This window comes from Schistocerca gregaria, chromosome 4 (genome assembly GCF_023897955.1).
Source record: "Schistocerca gregaria isolate iqSchGreg1 chromosome 4, iqSchGreg1.2, whole genome shotgun sequence".
Lineage (NCBI taxonomy): Eukaryota > Metazoa > Arthropoda > Insecta > Orthoptera > Acrididae > Schistocerca > Schistocerca gregaria.
The window spans coordinates 706491128-706508766 of NC_064923.1; the positions used below are offsets into that span (position 1 = coordinate 706491128).

At 41.8% G+C, this 17639-nt stretch overlaps 1 protein-coding gene across 1 annotated transcript in view; it reads right to left on the reverse strand.

Annotated features, from left to right (window-relative positions):
- The window catches only part of LOC126266684 (uncharacterized), a 62615-nt gene extending 45256 nt beyond the window's left edge, over nt 1-17359 (reverse strand). Inside the window, exon 1 of the mRNA XM_049971109.1 lies at nt 17304-17359. Within this exon, the coding sequence (XP_049827066.1) occupies nt 17304-17321 (18 nt within the window). The 5' untranslated portion in view covers nt 17322-17359. The remainder of the gene's footprint in view (nt 1-17303) is intronic.
- Between the last annotated feature and the right edge of the window lie 280 nt (nt 17360-17639).

The window sequence follows — 17639 nt, forward strand, 5'->3', positions numbered from 1 at the left end:
ATTAAGGAATGTATATGAGTGGAACAGAGACAGAGACGAATGTGGAATCATTTTAGCGACGATACAGGCCGCAAATGGGGGAATCCGAGGACACAAGGGACTTCGACAAAGCCCAGATGGCTCTTGCCCGTCGTCTGGGAATGGGCTTTCGGAAAAAGTGAACCTTGTCGGCTGCTCGCGTGGTGCTGTCATGAACGTCTACGGAAAGTGGTTGAAGAACGGTAAAATCACGATTAGGCGACAGGGTGTTGGACGTCACGCGCCCTCCTGTAAATCACTATAGACGATGATATATGGGAGACCTGACGACAGAGTACAATGCTGATGTAGACACAAGTGTTAGGAGCACGCTGTTCAGCGCTTGTTGTTGTAGATGGGGCTCCGCACGATACGACCCCTACGTGTTGACAAGTTGACCCAGTACGACTGCAGTGGATACAGTATCATCGAGAGTGGACAGTGGATCAAAGAAAGCGTGTTGGTAGGTCGAGTGAACCACTTTACCTGTTACACTATGTGGATAGCTGTGTCCCGATATACTGTTGCCCATGCTAGCGGCTGGCCTAAACAGACGCCACGCTACAAAGACAAGCTATTGGTCGCAGTATTACGCTGTGGGCAACATTTACCTGGGTTTCAGTGGACCTGTAGCTGTAATCGAAGGCGCCATCAGAACTGTGCAACGCATGAATACCATTACGCACCATCTGCGCTCCCATTCGTCCTTGATGTCTTCCTCGATGGTGACGGCATCTTCCAGCAGAGTAACTGTCCGTGTCACAAGGCCAGAATCATACTGTAGTGGTTTGAGGAACGTGTTAGTGATCTCACATTGATGTCTCGGCCATCATATCTGCCTGACCTGAAACTGCTTGCACACATCTGGGATGCTATCAGGCGCCATCTCTGCCCCCATAGATAAGTAGTAGTCTACAGTAACCGGTGACGTATGCTTGGACATCCGGTGACACAGACCTCCGGAAACCTACCAAGGACTCTGATCCATGGCAAGCAGAATCACTGCAGTACTGGTTTCCAGAGTGATCATTACTTTTTGGTACATCTGCCACCTGTTTACTATTGTTATGTTGCTGACTTCATTTTTTATTGTTCCTCTTTGAATTGAACTGAGACGGAAACGCTTATACAACGCACCATTACTTAGATAGATGCGGGAGCTTGCCAAAAAACAAACTGAGGCTTGGAGTTACCTAGAGTCTAATCGAGACTACACTGCTCTCCACAGTCTGACACATTATTGCATTTCCATCTCGTCGCGTCGACGGTTTTCTTATTGGGAACAACCACGAACACTATCTGCATTTTCGAACAGTAGTTTTATCTTTCTTTTATGCATGGAGTTACGAGAGGCAATTTTAATGTTGTGACTAATGTTTTTTACAGTGGTAATAAAATCCTCAAAACTCAAAGTGAATAGCATCGGCGTTTAAATTAATGATAATATCTTCAAAAAAACACGATTAAATATTCCTGACTAATGTGTTAAACTTCAGCCTACACTCCATCACCACTATATTATGATATGAGTCTGTATCTGCTCCTGGGTACATTTTAGAATCCAGTATTGATTTCGGAACCTCTGTCTGACAATGATGAAATATAACTGAAATCTTCCTGTATCACACGGCCTTTTCCAAATAAACCTCCTCCTCTTGTGCTTTCTGAACACAGTATTTGCTATTACTAGCTGAAACGTCTTACAGAACTCATTTAGTCTTTCTCCTCCCTCACTCCTTGTCCCAAGCCCATATTCTCCTGTAACCTTTTCTTCTACTCCTTCCCCTACAACTGCATTCCAGTCCCCCATGACTATTAGATATTCATCCCCCTTTACATACTGTATTACTCTTTCAGTATCCTCGTACACTTTCTCTATCTCTTCATCTTCAGCTTGCGACGTCGGCATGTATACCTGAACCATCGTTGTCGGTGTTTGCTGTCGATTTTGATAAGAACAACCATGTCACAGTAACACACTCTCTGCCCTACCTTCCTATTCATAACGAATCCTACTCACGTTATACCATTTTCTGATGCTGTTGATATTACCCCATACTCATCTGACCAGAAGTACTTGTCTTCTTTCCATTTCACTTCACTGACCCCCTACTGTATCTAGATTAAGCCTTTGCATTTCTCTTTTCAGATTTTCTAGTTTCCGTACCACGTTGAAGCTTCTGACATTCCACGCACGCCCCGACTCGTAGAACGTCATGCTTTCTTTGATTATTCAGTCTTTTTCACACTGTCATCTCCCCCTTGCCACTCCCCTCCCGGAGATCCGAATGGGGGACTATTCCGGAATCTTTTGCCAATGGGGAGATCATAATGACATTTCTTCAATTACAGGCCATATGTCCTGTGGATACACGTTACGTGTCTTTAATGCAGTGATCTCCATTGCCTTCTGCATCCTCATGCCGTTGATTCTTCCGCCCTTAGGGGCAGTTTCCCACCCAAGGACAAGAGAGTGCCCTGAACCTTTGTCCGCTCCTCCGCCCTCTTTGACAAGGCCGTTGGCAGAATGAGGGTGACTTCCTATGCCGGAAGACTTCGGCCGCCAATGCCTTCGAAGCAAGGGTGACAACATTAAGAGTCCAACGGGAATTCCACTGTTAAATGCACAGGACAGAGCGGATAGGTAGAAACAGTACATTGAAGGCCTCTAAGAGGGGGAAGATTTGTCTGATGTGACAGAAGAAGAAACAGGGGATCCAGTGGTAGAATCAGAATTTAAAAGAGCTTTGGAGGACTTGAGATCAAATAAGGCAGAAGGGATAGATAACATTCCATCATAATTTCTAAAGTTATTGGGGGAAGTGGCAACAAAACGACTATTCACGTTGGTGTGTAGAATGTATGAGCCTGGCGACATACCATCCGACTTTCGGAAAAGCTTCATCCACACAATTCCGAAGACGGCAAGAGCTGACATCACACAATCAGCTTAACAGATCATGCATCCAAGTTGTTGCAAGAATAATATACCGAAGACTGGAAAAGAAAAATTAGGATGTGCTAGTTAACGATCTGTTTGGCTTTAGGAAAGGTAAAGGCAGGAGAGAGGCAATTCTGACGTTGCGGTTAATGATGGATGCAAGACTAAAGAAAAATCAATACATGTTCATAGGATTTGTCTAGCTGGAAAAAGCGTTCGACAATGTAAAATGATGAAAGATGCCAGAAATTCTGAAAAAAGTGGGGGTAATCCATAGGGAGAGGCGGGTCATATACAATATGTACAACAGCCAAGAGGGAATAATAAGAGTGGACGACCAAGAACGACGTGCACGTATTAAAAAGGGTGTAAGACAAGGATGTAGACTTTCACCCCTACTGTTCAATCTGTACATCGAGGAAGCAATGATGGAAATCAAACAAAGGTTCAGAAGTGGAATTGAAATACAAGGTGAAAGGATATCATTGATACGATTCGCTGACGATATTACTATCTTGAGTGAAAGTGAAGAAGAATTACATGATCTGCTGAACGTAATCAACAGTTGTAAGTAGGCTATTTAGGTTTACTTATTGGTAACGCCACATAGCGCTCTGTATGAAAAATCACTGGCTGTGCTGGGCGCAGTCTGTGGTTAGTTTGCATTGTTGTCTGCCATTGTAGTGTTGGGCAGCTGGATGTTAACAGCGCGTAGCGTTGCGCAGTTGGAGGTGAGCAGCCAGCAGTGGTGGATGTGGGGAGAGAGATGGCGGATTTTTGAGAGCGGATGATCTGGACGTGTGTCCATCAGAGACAGTACATTTGTAAGAATGGATATCATGAACTGCTATATATATTATGACTTTTGAACACTATTAAGGTAAATACATTGTTTGTTCTCTATGAAAATCTTTCATTTGCTAACTGTGCCTATCAGTAGTTAGTGCCTTCAGTAGTTTGAATCTTTTATTTAGCTGGCAGTAGTGGCGCACGCTGTATTGCAGTAGTTCGAGTAACGAAGATTTTTGTGAGGTAAGTGATTTGTGGAAGGTATAGGGCCATTCTTTCGTAGGGATTATTGAAAGTCAGATATCGTTGCGCTAAAAGATATTGTGTGTCAGCTTAAGCACTGTCTTGCACAATTTTTCTAAGGGGACGTTTCACAGTCTAACGAGTACAGATTGTGGACTGAGTGTAAATAGAAGAAAGACGAAGGTAATGAGAAGTAGTAGAAATAGGAACATCGAGAAACATAATATCAGGATTGATAGTCACGAAGTAGATGAAGTTAAGGAACTATGTTACCTAGGCAGTAAAATAAGCAGTGACGGACGGAGCAAGGAGGACATCAAAAGCAGAATAGCCGTGGCAAAAAGGACAATCCTTGCCAATAGAAGTCTACTAACATCAAATATCGGCCTCAATTTGAGGAACAACTTTCTGAGAGTGTACGTCTAGAGTACACCATTGTATGGTAGTGAAACATGGACTGTGGGAAAACCGGACCAGAAGAATATCGAAGCTTTTGAGATGTGGTGCTACAGACGAAAATTAGGTGGACTGTTAAGGTAAGGAATGAGGAGGTTCTGCACAAAATCGGAAAGGAAAGGAACATGTGGAAAACACTGATAAGGAGAAGGGACAGGATGATAGAACACATTTTAAGACGTGAGGGAGTGACTTCCATGGTACTAGACGGAGCTGTAGAGGGTAAAAACTGTAGAGCAAGACAGAGGTTGGAATACATCCAGCAAATAATTGGGGACGTAGGTTGCAACTACTACTTTGAGATGAAGAGATTAGCACAGAAGAGGAATTCGTGGCGGGCCGCAACTGTTTCAAGATCTGGTTAACAGCACGAGCGGTTTTCTTGGCAAGTTCTCCACGAGGAGTCCGTTTATTTTGTCAATGCCTGGCGTCTTACTCGCCTGTAGTTTCTTGATTACCGTTATTACCTGACTTGGCGTGGTGAGTCATGGGCGCGATCTGTCGTCTGTTGCCATACTCCGGTTCACAAGCTAGTTAGCGGTATATTCGTACTCTCTCTGGGCTACGTGTAATGGTTCCCTCAGTTATATTGTCTGCTGTTCGAAGGTTGTTGCAAATGTTTCCGTTTTGGTCAGTTGTGTCTGCGGTTAGTCCCTGCGGGTTTTGGATTGGTGTTACTGGAGTTGGGTCGGTTCTTTAACTAGTTTCCATTCATCTTTTATCTGGAGTAGGAGGTGTCTTCCCACTTTTACGTGCACCATTCCAATAATCTGAGCCTAAGATTCTTTTCGAGCCTGTGTAGCTGTCGGCGGTAGGCCGAGTTTCTGGTTCGTTGCCACAGCTTCCGAGAGTGGTTCTTCCGAGTTCACTGTTGTTCTGTGAATGGTGGAAGTGGTTCGTTAGTAGGGTGTTTCGCAACATACATCAGAGCTACCGGACATATGTGACCTTAAACTGGCCCTGCCTACACGCTAGGCTATGTAGTTTCTTTTCTAAGTGAGCTGATATCCTAACGTTAGACCACTGAAAAGAAATCCAGAACAACAACTTGCAGGGACAAAGATGTATTAGGCACAACAGAACCTGGACCACAGTGATTTGGAGGTAACAGACCAATTCTGCGCTACATGCAGAACGCCGTGAAGTGCTGCCTCCTACCGCCGCATCCTAGAAACGCTCAAGCGAGCCGCACTACGCCCCGGGCAGTGACATCTGTTTCTCTCCTATTTAAAGCCTTTTTCCTTTCACCCGTCTTGAAAATAATCACGTACTAAACAGGCTGGTGCCAAGGTAGAAGTGAGAAAGCGAGCTCGCAAGGCCCTTGGTCAGCTACGTCGCAATGATCACGATCAGGCTGTTCCACCAGGAGATTATCTTGGCACTTCCGTGGCGAGGGTATTTAATCAGGGGCGATATACGGAAAGACGTGTAGGGACTGTTTATTTTTCAATAAATATTTTACGGTATACGAAATACACTCTGTGATGCTCTTGTTACAAATAATAACACTATAGTTTGGCCGCGCGGAGTGACCGCGTGGCTTGAGGCGTGCCGATTACGTGGCCTCTGCCGCCGGAGGTTCGAGTCCTCCCTCGGGCATGGGTGTGTGTGTGTGTTGTTCCTAACATAAATTACTTTAAGTATTGTGTAAGTCTAGGGGCCGATGACCTCAGCAGTTTGGTACCTTAGGAATTCACGCACACACTATAGATTGAAATACACTAAAATACGAACAAAACTCGTTTGACTGGCAGAAGTTGTGACTTACGTAACTACAGCAAATGTATCCTTCTGCAAATTTCCCTGTTTACTCAAGCACCTTTACCGCTAATCAGTTACATCAATTACTAGCAGAAAACTTAGTTTATTTTTCTCGAATGAACGCATTTCTCTGCATGGGGATATTGTTTTATCTGAAGCAAATACTTTATTTCATCGACAATTGGCCAGTTACACCTCCTTGGCTATTATCAGGCAACGTTTGTCAATGTGGAAACACAAAACATGTTGACAAATGGAACCATATAACCGTTTTTGTGCGGTGTTCGTTGGCAATCCCCAGTGGGCGTATAGCAGCCAATTGGCAGTGAGTTAGTATTTGTTTTAAATAACAAAAAAAAAAGAAAAACAGACGAGTAGAACTCCCACTACGAGAGTTCCATACAAACTTAGTTATCTATATATAAATAGACCGTCCATCCCAGGAATTAAGGATCTCGACGATTTTTGTGAGTTATTGATATCGATAATGGGAAGGTATCGCTTCCGGGAATCCAAAGACTTTCGAGAATGGTCTAATTTTATGCTGAAATTTTTGTGTCATTTCGCATTCGCTATTGTACTTTTCCATTTATTTTATTAATTTTGGAATTATATTAACGTGCTATGCTAATTGGCGTTTAGAAATTTATTGCCTTTGCTGCTCTCGTTCCTGTTGCGATTACTGCTAAGATTTGACGGCAGTCTGCACAGAAGGAAATGGTACAACCGGTCACAGACCTATTCTTGTTACGCAAATGTCAAACAGATCTGTTAAACGCTTCAGCGGATATTTTATCGGATATCGGAACCTCATCCCAAACAATGGAAATGCAGTCCTGCCTACGGTCGCAGGTTCGAATCCTGCCTCGGGCATGGATATGTGTGATGTCCTAAGGTTAGGTAGGTTTAAGTAGTTCTATGTTCTAGGGGACTGATGACCTCAGCAGTTAAGCCCCATAGTGCTCAGAGCCATTATTTTCCAGTCCTACATCAATCGCCACTATACTTTGGCTTCAGAAAACATCGCTCTTGTGCAACGCAGCTAGCTCTTTATTCGCACGAAGTAATGGTCGCTATCGACAGGGGATCTCAAGTTGATTCCGTATTTCTAGATTTCCGGAAAGCTTTTGACACCGTTCCTCACAAGCGACTTCTAATCAAGCTGCGGAGCTATGGGGTATCGTCTCAGTTGTGCGACTGGATTCGTGATTTCCTGTCAGGAAGGTCGCAGTTCGTAGTAATAGACGGCAAATCATCGAGTAAAACTGAAGTGATATCAGGTGTTCCCCAGGGAAGCGTCCTGGGACCTCTACTGTTCCTGATCTATATAAATGACCTGGGTGACAATCTGAGCAGTTCTCTTAGGTTGTTCGCAGATGATGCTGTAATTTACCGTCTAGTAAGGTCATCCGAAGACCAGTATCAGCTGCAAAGCGATTTAGAAAAGATTGCTGTATGGTGTGTCAGGTGGCAGTTGACGCTAAATAACGAAAAGTGTGAGATGATCCACATGAGTTCCAAAAGAACTCCGTTGGAATTCGATTACTCGATAAACAGTACAATTCTCAAGGCTGTCAATTCAACTAAGTACCTGGGTGTTAAAATTACGAACAACTTCAGTTGGAAGGACCACATAGATAATATTGTCGGGAAGGCGAGCCAAAGGTTGCGTTTCATTGGCAGGACACTTAGAAGATGCAACAAGTCCACTAAAGAGACAGCTTACACTACACTCGTTCGTCCTCTGTTAGAATATTGCTGCGCGGTGTGGGATCCTTACCAGGTGGGATTGACGGAGGACATCGAGAGGGTGCAAAGAAGGGCAGCTCGTTTTGTATTATCGCGTTATAGAGGAGAGAGTGTGGCAGATATGATACACGAGTTGGGATGGAAGTCATTACAGCATAGACGTTTTTCGTCGCGGCGAGAGCTTTTTACGAAATTTCAGTCACCAACTTTCTCTTCCGAATGCGAAAATATTTTGTTGAGCCCAACCTACATAGGTAGGAATGATCATCAAAATAAAATAAGAGAAATCAGAGCTCGAACAGAAAGTTTTAGGTGTTCGTTTTTCCCGCTCGCTGTTCGGGAGTGGAATAGTAGAGAGATAGTATGATTGTGGTTCGATGAACCCTCTGCCAAGCACTTAAATGTGAATTGCAGAGTAGTCATGTAGATGTAAAATATTGTAGATGCTGTACATGTCATAGGCATAGAGTGTCAGGGAAATTCTGAATTTAGAATGAAAACTGTTTAAAGGACCAGTGGTGTTATCGTCGGCGCATCGCGGTAGTTTGGCAGCCTTACGCCTATCACCGCTGGATGGGAAAGGCATCGTTGCCAAAGGGCAGGGGATTTCAGTTCATCGTTGCTCAGCGAATTAGTGCGAAATATTTATAAATTATATATACAAATCTTGCTTACGAATCACTCTACCTACTACTGAAAATCAGATCAAATTCCCTACAGTAGTTCCTGAGATTTCTGATGGGTTACGAATGCAGTGTACTTTTGTACTGGTAAAAAATATTTTTGTGTGATTTAATTACAAAATTAACAGTTTTCTGATTTTTTTCCTTTAGACTTATTGTGAAACCTTACTCATTGGCAAATTTTATGATTCTACATCAACTGTAAATGCCCTATAGATTTTTATGAGTGAGTTTGCGAGTATCATAAAATTTTCATATCTACTGATTGCATTGACTTAGAAACTTAAACTTTTTACACCGCCAAAGGACCCTAAACGTAAGTGAAATACATTTCAACTTGATGTCTCCATCCATTCATGAGAAAAAAGGTCTTAACACGTGGATAGACAGACAACAAACACCAAAAAAATATTTTTATGGGATATAATTCCAGATTAAAAATTTTCTCATTTTTTCTTGTATTTACACTGTGAAACCTTGCTAATGGCTAAAAGTCATGATTCTAGATCAAAGGGAAGTATCATATAGGTTTTGATGAATGAGTTTGCGAACTTCAAAATATGTGACCTAAATGGCCGTATCCTTTGACTGCAATGCCTAGAAGCTTAATTTTTTACACCTAGTGTTCGGCATAAATTTCAGCTTGATACATCTATCCACTCCCCAGAAAACGGGGACTTAACAGGCAGGCGGACGCACCAACGGACAAGAAACAGATCTTACAAGCGTTCCGTTATTACCTATTGAGGTACGGGACCTTAAAAAGGCCTCTTCCTGTTTATTGTCAGATATAATCAAGTAAAACTCATTTCGCGCAGGGTCTTGTGCAAAACATCTTTCTAACGTGGAAAATTAATGTTTGATATTTGCAGCAAAAGGTGTATGTAGGATGTTTAGGTTTTTTTATTGGTAACGCCGACGCCACGTAGCGCTCTGTATAAAAATCACTGGCTGTGCCGTGTGCAGCCTGTGGCTGGTTTGCATTGTTGTCTGCCATTGTAGTGTTGGGCAGCGGCAGCTGGATGCTAACAGCGCGTAGCGTTGCGCAGTTGGAGGTGAGCCGCCAGCAGTGGTGGACGTGGAGAGAGAGATGCCGGAGTTTTGAAATTTGTAAGAATTGATGTCATGAACTGCTATATATATTATGACTATTAAGGTAAATACATTGTTTGTTCTCTATTAAAATCTTTCATTTGCTAACTGTGCCTATCAGTAGTTAGTGCCTTCCGTAGTTTGAATCTTTTATTTAGCTGGCAGTAGTGGCGCTCGCTGTATTGCAGTAGTTCGAGTAACCAAGATTTTTGGTGAGGTAAGTGATTTGTGAAAGCTATAGGTTAATGTTAGTCAGGGCCATTCTTTTGTAAGGATTATTGAAAGTCAGATTGCGTTGTGCTAAAAATATTGTGTGTCAGGTTAAGCACAGTCATGTATAAATTTTTCTAAGGGAACGTTTCAAAGGAATTTCTTTTAATATTTGCACTTTTTAATTGATATGAAAGTCCTTAACGTTTGTCAGAATATATACTTTTCGAAACTTTCTATAACGTCACAGTCGCTATTTTAATGGTGGTTTTTAATGTATTATTATTTTTTATTTTTACTATTTGGTTTTGAATTTATTATTTAATTTTATATTATTCTGACTTTGGCTAATTGAATCTTCAATTAAACCAAGAAAAACTACATACTTGAAAAATAATGTAAATGTATTTTTTTAAATTGAAGTTTAAATACCACCATAATGATTTTTTTAGCTAGGCTCCTCTAAAGGGATTGTCTGTTGGCGCATATAATTTTGGGACGTGATATACGCCTAAAAACTATCAGACTTTGTTTTCTGAAAAATGAAACTTGTGATTCTGAAAGTAAACCAAACGTATTGCACTGATTGGTGCCGTCAGTACGCGATCATTCACTAACACACATCCCCACACAAAGTAAGAGACATTCAAATATCAAATTAATGAAGAAAACTGAGAAAAATGGTATGATTAGCCGTAATAACAAACACAATGAAATTAAATAGTTATTATTATGCAAAATAAGCACAAATAACAAAACCTCTACATAACATTGAGCAAGCAATAATTTTTTGACCGTACCAGACAATGGCTGACTAGAAAGCGAGAGAACAAAAGGTGCCCGTCCTGGTTCACTTAAAATTACATAGATAATACAATTGCAGAGATATTAATTTCATTGTAATCGCAGTGTCTATTAAGCAGCTATGAAATCATCTCAGCGCTACTGCGCGAAAACACACAGTCATGAAATCCGCCAACACTCGGGGGAACATTACAATTCCTGGCGACATTCTTTACGTTCTTCCTCAGTGATTCCAGTAACCATGTCGTTTATTTTGGCGTTCCATTTTCAAATAACCCATCGTTACAGCTTCCTGATATTGAATGCTCATATTAAATAACATTTTATTTTCTGCTGACTCCTTAACACAGGTTCTAGTCATGTTAAAAATGACTAAACGCGCTTCACTGCGTAAACACCTTCTCTTCACATTAGAAGCGGTTTCTCCCCATATGGAAGGCTGAGCGATCTTCTCTGCTAATAAAATAGCGCACTCACTGATTACAGCTGAGTTACTAATTAAGTTAACTAAGTTCAATTTGTGAGGAAATTTCTGGTCAAGGTATGAAATTCAGGGGAAAATGTAAGAGTATTTGTGTATGCCAAGAATTTATACACCACTCCTTGATTTAAGTACCAACATACTTATAGTTGTTAATACAAATGCATTTTATTCTTAAGACAGACGCAATAAGAGAGGGAGTACAAACTCGTTGTTTGGGTACTCTTACCTCCATAGGAGGCCGAGAGTATACATTCAGCTGGGCAAAAGACTGCTTTTGAAATTCTTCAATATTGATGACAGAGAAAGGTCTAACACTTCCATAAACGGCAAAATATTCAAGCTAACATTCTTTACACTTATCACCCTGCATCCACACATCTGGTAAATGCAGTTTATCGAGATATGTTTTCTGAGGAACTATGACTGACCAACGTTAATGATACTACACTCACATAGTCAATTCATACGTATGATTTCAGAAATCTGCACAGAGCATTGATGCCACATCAAATATAACGACGTATACAAATTTGATGTTGCTGAACACAGCCTGATAAACACACGATTCTTTTGATAAAAAGAAATCTTATCCCATTCATCTACCTACTGGGATTCTGTCTTCAAAGATACCGTTGAGATCAAAATGTTCAGCAACATCTTTAGACGTAATAGCAGCCAGCATTTCATGGTGGAAGAAAGCAGAAATAAAATATTATAATAACGAAGAAATAATTGAATCAACACTGCTGGTAATAATGCTCCGTTACAGATATCGACATAATTTCGGACAGTATATTGAGGATCCGTGACTTCGTAACGTTTCCATAAAAAAAATTCTGCCAACAAAATAAAGTACCATGCGACCTATTCGCTTGCTCTAAACGTGAAAAAATGTAGGTTAATACAGATGAGTAGCAAAAACAACCGTGTAAAGTTCAAATAATTGGTGGTGTACTGCTTGTCACAGTCACGAAGATTAAATAACGTTGCAAAGCTACGAAATGGCATGATCAAGTTAAGATCGGTAATAGGGAAGGCAAATAGTAGACTTCGGTTTATTTCGAGAACTTTGGCAAAATGTAGCTCATCAATGGAGGAGATGACGAATAGAGCCATTCTTGAGTACTGTTAGAGTGAGGAATTCGTATCAGATCGGATTACAGGAATATAGCGAAGCAATTGAGAGATGTGCTGCTAGATTTGTTACTGTTAGGTTCGATCAACAAGCGAGTGTTGCGGAGATGCTTCGATATTTCAAACGGAAATCGCTGCAGGGAAGCCGACGTCTTTTCGCGAAACGCTATTAAGAAATTAATAGTTCATTCCTGTTACCTGCTTATAGTGTATTATTCTATCGTATTATAAGCTTATTTCGCGTTATTGCCAGGTTCTAGTACAACCTGCAATAATTACACAGAGTACAATCAATTAGATGGTAGTTTACAAAGGTATACTTATGTTAAGTTTTTCATTTATATACTGCATCTGCGACTGGTCGCTCTTTTCCTAGTGTCTGATATTACGAACAATTGTGTGTCTTCATATGATTTGACAGTTGTTTCTATTTTGACAGCTTATTAATTTGATAAAGTTTTACTTACATTAAGTTATAACGTATTTAGCTATATACTGGATTTGTGTACGCTCGTAATTTTCTTGCTGTCTTATATTTTAAATGATTGCGGATTTTTTGTAATATTTGACAGCTGCTTCTACATTGACAGCCTTGCAACTTGACCCAGAGATGCTGTACGTGCACACTGTTTCATACAACATCTCTGGATCAAGCTGTAAGGCTGTCAATATAGAAACAGCTTTCAAATATTGCCAAAATTACATAGTTTTTCACAATACAAGACAGCCAGAAAATAGCGTCAAGACAGAGCTGCTGTATGTACATACGTTATGAACAACTTAACGTAAGTACACCTTTGTACATATTCTATGTAAATTACCATCTACTTGACGACATGTATACTATGTATAGTGACTGTACGTTGTACTAGAAAATTGCATAACGCCGAAATAAGCACAGAGTACGAACGAATAATAAACTCTAACCAACTAACAGGAATCAACTATTCATTAAAATATCATATTGCGCTGCAGCCTCTACGAAGCCGAAACTATTGGGAAAATTTATAGAATATGTCTTTTCGACTGACTGCAGAACGATTCTACTGCAGCCAACATACATTTCACTTACGGACCGCGGAGAGAAGATAAGGGAAACTGGGGCTCCTAGGCAGGCACATAGATAGTCGATTTTCCCTCGCTCCACTTGCGAGTGAAACAGGAAGAGGAAGTAGAGGAAATCGTCGAATAAATTCGCTTAACATTTATTCTAGACTTCGGAGTTAATTCGCTTACCGCGAATTCCTTGGCATCAGCTTTACTGGGTATAGCTCGTGACACGAAAATTTGCGCCGGACCGGAAATCGAAACCGGACTTCCAGCTCATCGCGGTCGGTCGCCTTAACCACTTCGGCTCCGCGGACCGACGCAAACTTCCGTCTGTCACACTGTCTACAATATTTCATCATAGTCCATTAAATTCATCATTTAAGTCTCGCAACATTACTTGGATTCCCGCAACAAGGAGAATGAGCCAACGAGGAATCGAGACCAATGCTGTTATCATCGCGTGCCCGTATAGTATGAATGAACGGGCACTGTTGAAGATAAAGGAAATTCGGGTTCGACTCCCTGTCTGGCAAAAAATGTTCGTTATGTCAATATTTGGTGGCAGACATCTACCTAATACAGCTGATGCCAAAGATACCGCATTCAGCAAATTAATTTCGAAGTATTTCGTACAGTTGTGTATCGTCAACAGTGTCTGTTCTTTCAGACATACATGCAGCAAATTTATCCAAGAGACAGTTCAAAAAATAACGAAACTGTACTAGTAGCGTCTGGAAAGCTGCATCAACTGCAGCTATAGTTGTAAAACTACCGTAAACTACCATAAGTAAGTGTAGACTGCGGTAGTTTTCCTAGTAGGTTTGGTCACTTAAGATCGTATCCACTTTACGTTGGATGTGTTACATACCTAGGATGTTACCTCATAACGATAGCTTTCTTTACGTACGCCATCAGTGTACTACTAGATTCCCCTAGGAACCGAAAGCGGTGAACAGGCTACAAACTGAATAAGGGTACATAAATGAATCTTTTTTTTTTTCTTTTGCGTAGTTATCCTCCTGCCTTTTACTTAAGAATATCACTGACCTCAATTTGCAGTAGGATTTTGGAGCATATACTGTACTCTGACATTATGAATCACCTTGAATAAAATGACTTATTGATACGTAACCAACACGGAGTCATAAAATATCGTTCTTGTGCAACACAAATAGCTCTTTATTCCAATGAAGTAATGAGGGCTGTCGACAAGGGATCTCAGATCGTTTCTATATTCCTAGATTTCCAGAAGCCTTTTGATACCGTTCCTCACATGCGACTATTAATCAAATTGCTCGCATATAGAGTATCGTATCAGTTGTGTGACTGCATTCGCGATTTCCTCTCAGAGAAGTAACAGTTCGTAGTGATAGACGGTAAATAATCGAGTAGAACAGAAGTGATATCAGGCGTTCCGCAAGGTAGTGTCGTAGGCCCTTTCTACTAAATACCTAGGAACTACAATTACGAGCAACTGAAATTGGAAAGGCCATATAAAAAATATTGTGGGGAAGGCGAAACAAAGAATGCACTTTGTTGGCAGAACACTTAGAAGATGCGACAAACCCACTAAAGAGACAGCCTACATTACACTTGTCCGTCCTCTGCTGGAATATTGCTGCGCGGTATAGGATCCTTACCAGGTAGGATTGACGGAGGACATAAAAAAAGTGCAAAGATGGGCAGCTCGCTTCGTGTTATCGCGCAATAGGGGTGAGAGTGTCACTGATATGATATGCGAGTTGGGGTGGGAGTCACCGAAACAAAGGTGGTTTTCTTTGCGGCGGGATCTATTTACGAAATTTCAATCAGCAACTCCATCTTCCGAATGCGTAAATAGTTTGTTGACACCCACCAACGTAGGGAGAAATAATAAAATAAGAGAAATCAGAGCTTGAACGGAAAGATTTAGGTGTACCTTTTTCCCACGCGTCATTCGAGAGTGGAATGGTAGAGCAGTAGTACGAAAGTGGTTCGATGAACCCTGTGCCAGGCACTTAAGTGTGAATTGCACAGTAACCATGTAGATGTAGATGTAGATGTAAACAGTATCTATAGGAAAACTGAAATTGTCGATGTTTAATTTAGGTTTTATTCGAAAAACGCTTGATTGTTAACGTGAAACAAAGGAAAGTTGTAGTAAAAATAATTGAAAATAATACAGATTTCTCAAACGGCACTAGAAAACGCAATTACTTCAACATAATTGCAAATAAGAAAATGCAAAACGAAAATATATCAAACGTCGCTACAAAACTTCGTCAAACTTATATAAAAGTTTTCGTGTCTATGAATATCAGGAACATCTTGTCGTTGATCATGATAAAGAACGTTCTACTGAGCACAAAACAACAACAACAATCATTTATTTTTTATGTTTGTACATGTAAAATGTACTTGTAGAAAAAGTAACTGTTTTGGCTACTTAAAGGCGCAGAAGTTACAAGATCGACTAATTTTTATTACTTATGAAATGCAGCTTATATTCTGTAAGAGTATAAAGTGAACAACCAACGAACGATGAATAATGTGCAGCTCTAATTATATGCAAAACAAACTAAAAAGACAAAGAGAAGTTGTCGGCTCCCAGCTCCTGTCTTACACATTCATTTATGTTTCTTTCCCTTCCTTTTCTAGCAGTGATAATGGTAATCCTTACATTTACTACCCTAACCCAATGAACCATGGATCTTGCCGTTGGTGGGGAGTCTTGCGTGCCTCAGCGATACAGATGGCCGTACCGTAGTTGCGACCACAACAGAGGGGTATCTGTTGAGAGGCCAGACAAACGTGTGGTTCCTGAAGAGGGGCAGCAGCCTTTTCAGTAGTTGCAGGGGAAACAGTCTGGATGATTGACTGATCTGGCCTTGCAACACTAACCAAAACGGCCGTGCTATGCTGGTACTTCGAACGGCTGAAAGCAAGGGGAAACTACAGCCGTAATTTTTCCCGAGGGCATGCAGCTTTACTGTATGGTTAAATGATGATGGCGTCCTGTTGGGTAAAATATTCCGGAGGTCAAATAGTCCCCCATTCGGATCTCCGGGCGGGGGCTACTCAGGAGGACGTCGTTATCAGGAGAAAGAAAACTGGCGTTCTACGGATCGGAGCATGGAATGTCAGATTCCTTAATCGGGCAGGTAGGTTAGAAAATTTAAACAGGGAAATGGATAGGTTGAAGTTAGATATAGTGGGAATTAGTGAAGTTCGGTGGCAGGAGGAACAAGACTTTTGGTCAGGTGAATACAGGCAATGGCAAGGAAAGCGTTTCTGAAGAAGAGAAATTTGTTAACATCGAGTATAGATTTAAGTGTCAGGAAGTCGCTTCTGAAAGTATTTGTATGGAGTGTAGCCATGTATGGAAGTGAAACATGGACGATAAATAGTTTGGAGAAGAAGAGAATTGAAGCTTCCGAAATGTGGTGCTACAGAAGAATGCTGATGATTAGGTGGGTAGATCACGTAACTAATGAGGAGGTATTGAATAGAGTTGGGGAGAAGAGGAGCTTGTGGTACAACTTGACAAGAAGAAGGGACCGGTTGCTAGGTCATGTCATGAGGCATCAAGGGATCACAAATTTGGCGTTGGAGGGCAGCGTGGAGGGTAAAAATCGTAGAGGGAGGCCAAGAGATGAATACACTAAGCAGATTCAGAAGGATGTAGGTTGCTGTCAGTACTGGGAGATGAAGAAGCTTGCAGAGGATAGAGTAGCATGGAGAGCTGCATCAAACCTGTCTCAGTACTGAAGACAACAACAATAACAACAACATTTACGACATTATTAGATCATTTGTGTAGTGTAGCAAAACTGGTGAACCGAAGTTTTGGTAGAACGCAACTCTAGTTGCGGCTAGAGAAACACCCGGGAGCGTGGAGACTGGTACTCACAAACGTGGCGAGCCGCATGTCTTGTGGTGAGGCGTGCGTACTGCGTGGCTGCTGCGAGGTGTGTGCGCAGGCCGGCGCGTGCCCCATCTTTATAGCGGCTCCGCCCCCGCCGCCGCCGCCGCCTCCACCCCCACGGGGCGTCAGCCGGCGCCTCTCGCCGCTCGCCTTTTTGCGGGCCGCTCACCGCCCGACAACAATACGAGAGGAGAGCAGAGGAGAGCACGGCCGAGAGCGCGTGTTTTTCGGAGCGCGGCGCGCGGCGAGAGTGACCATCGCCGGGTCGGATGTCCGCGGACTGCCGGTCGCTGTGCAATGCGATGCTTCTGGCGCAGCACC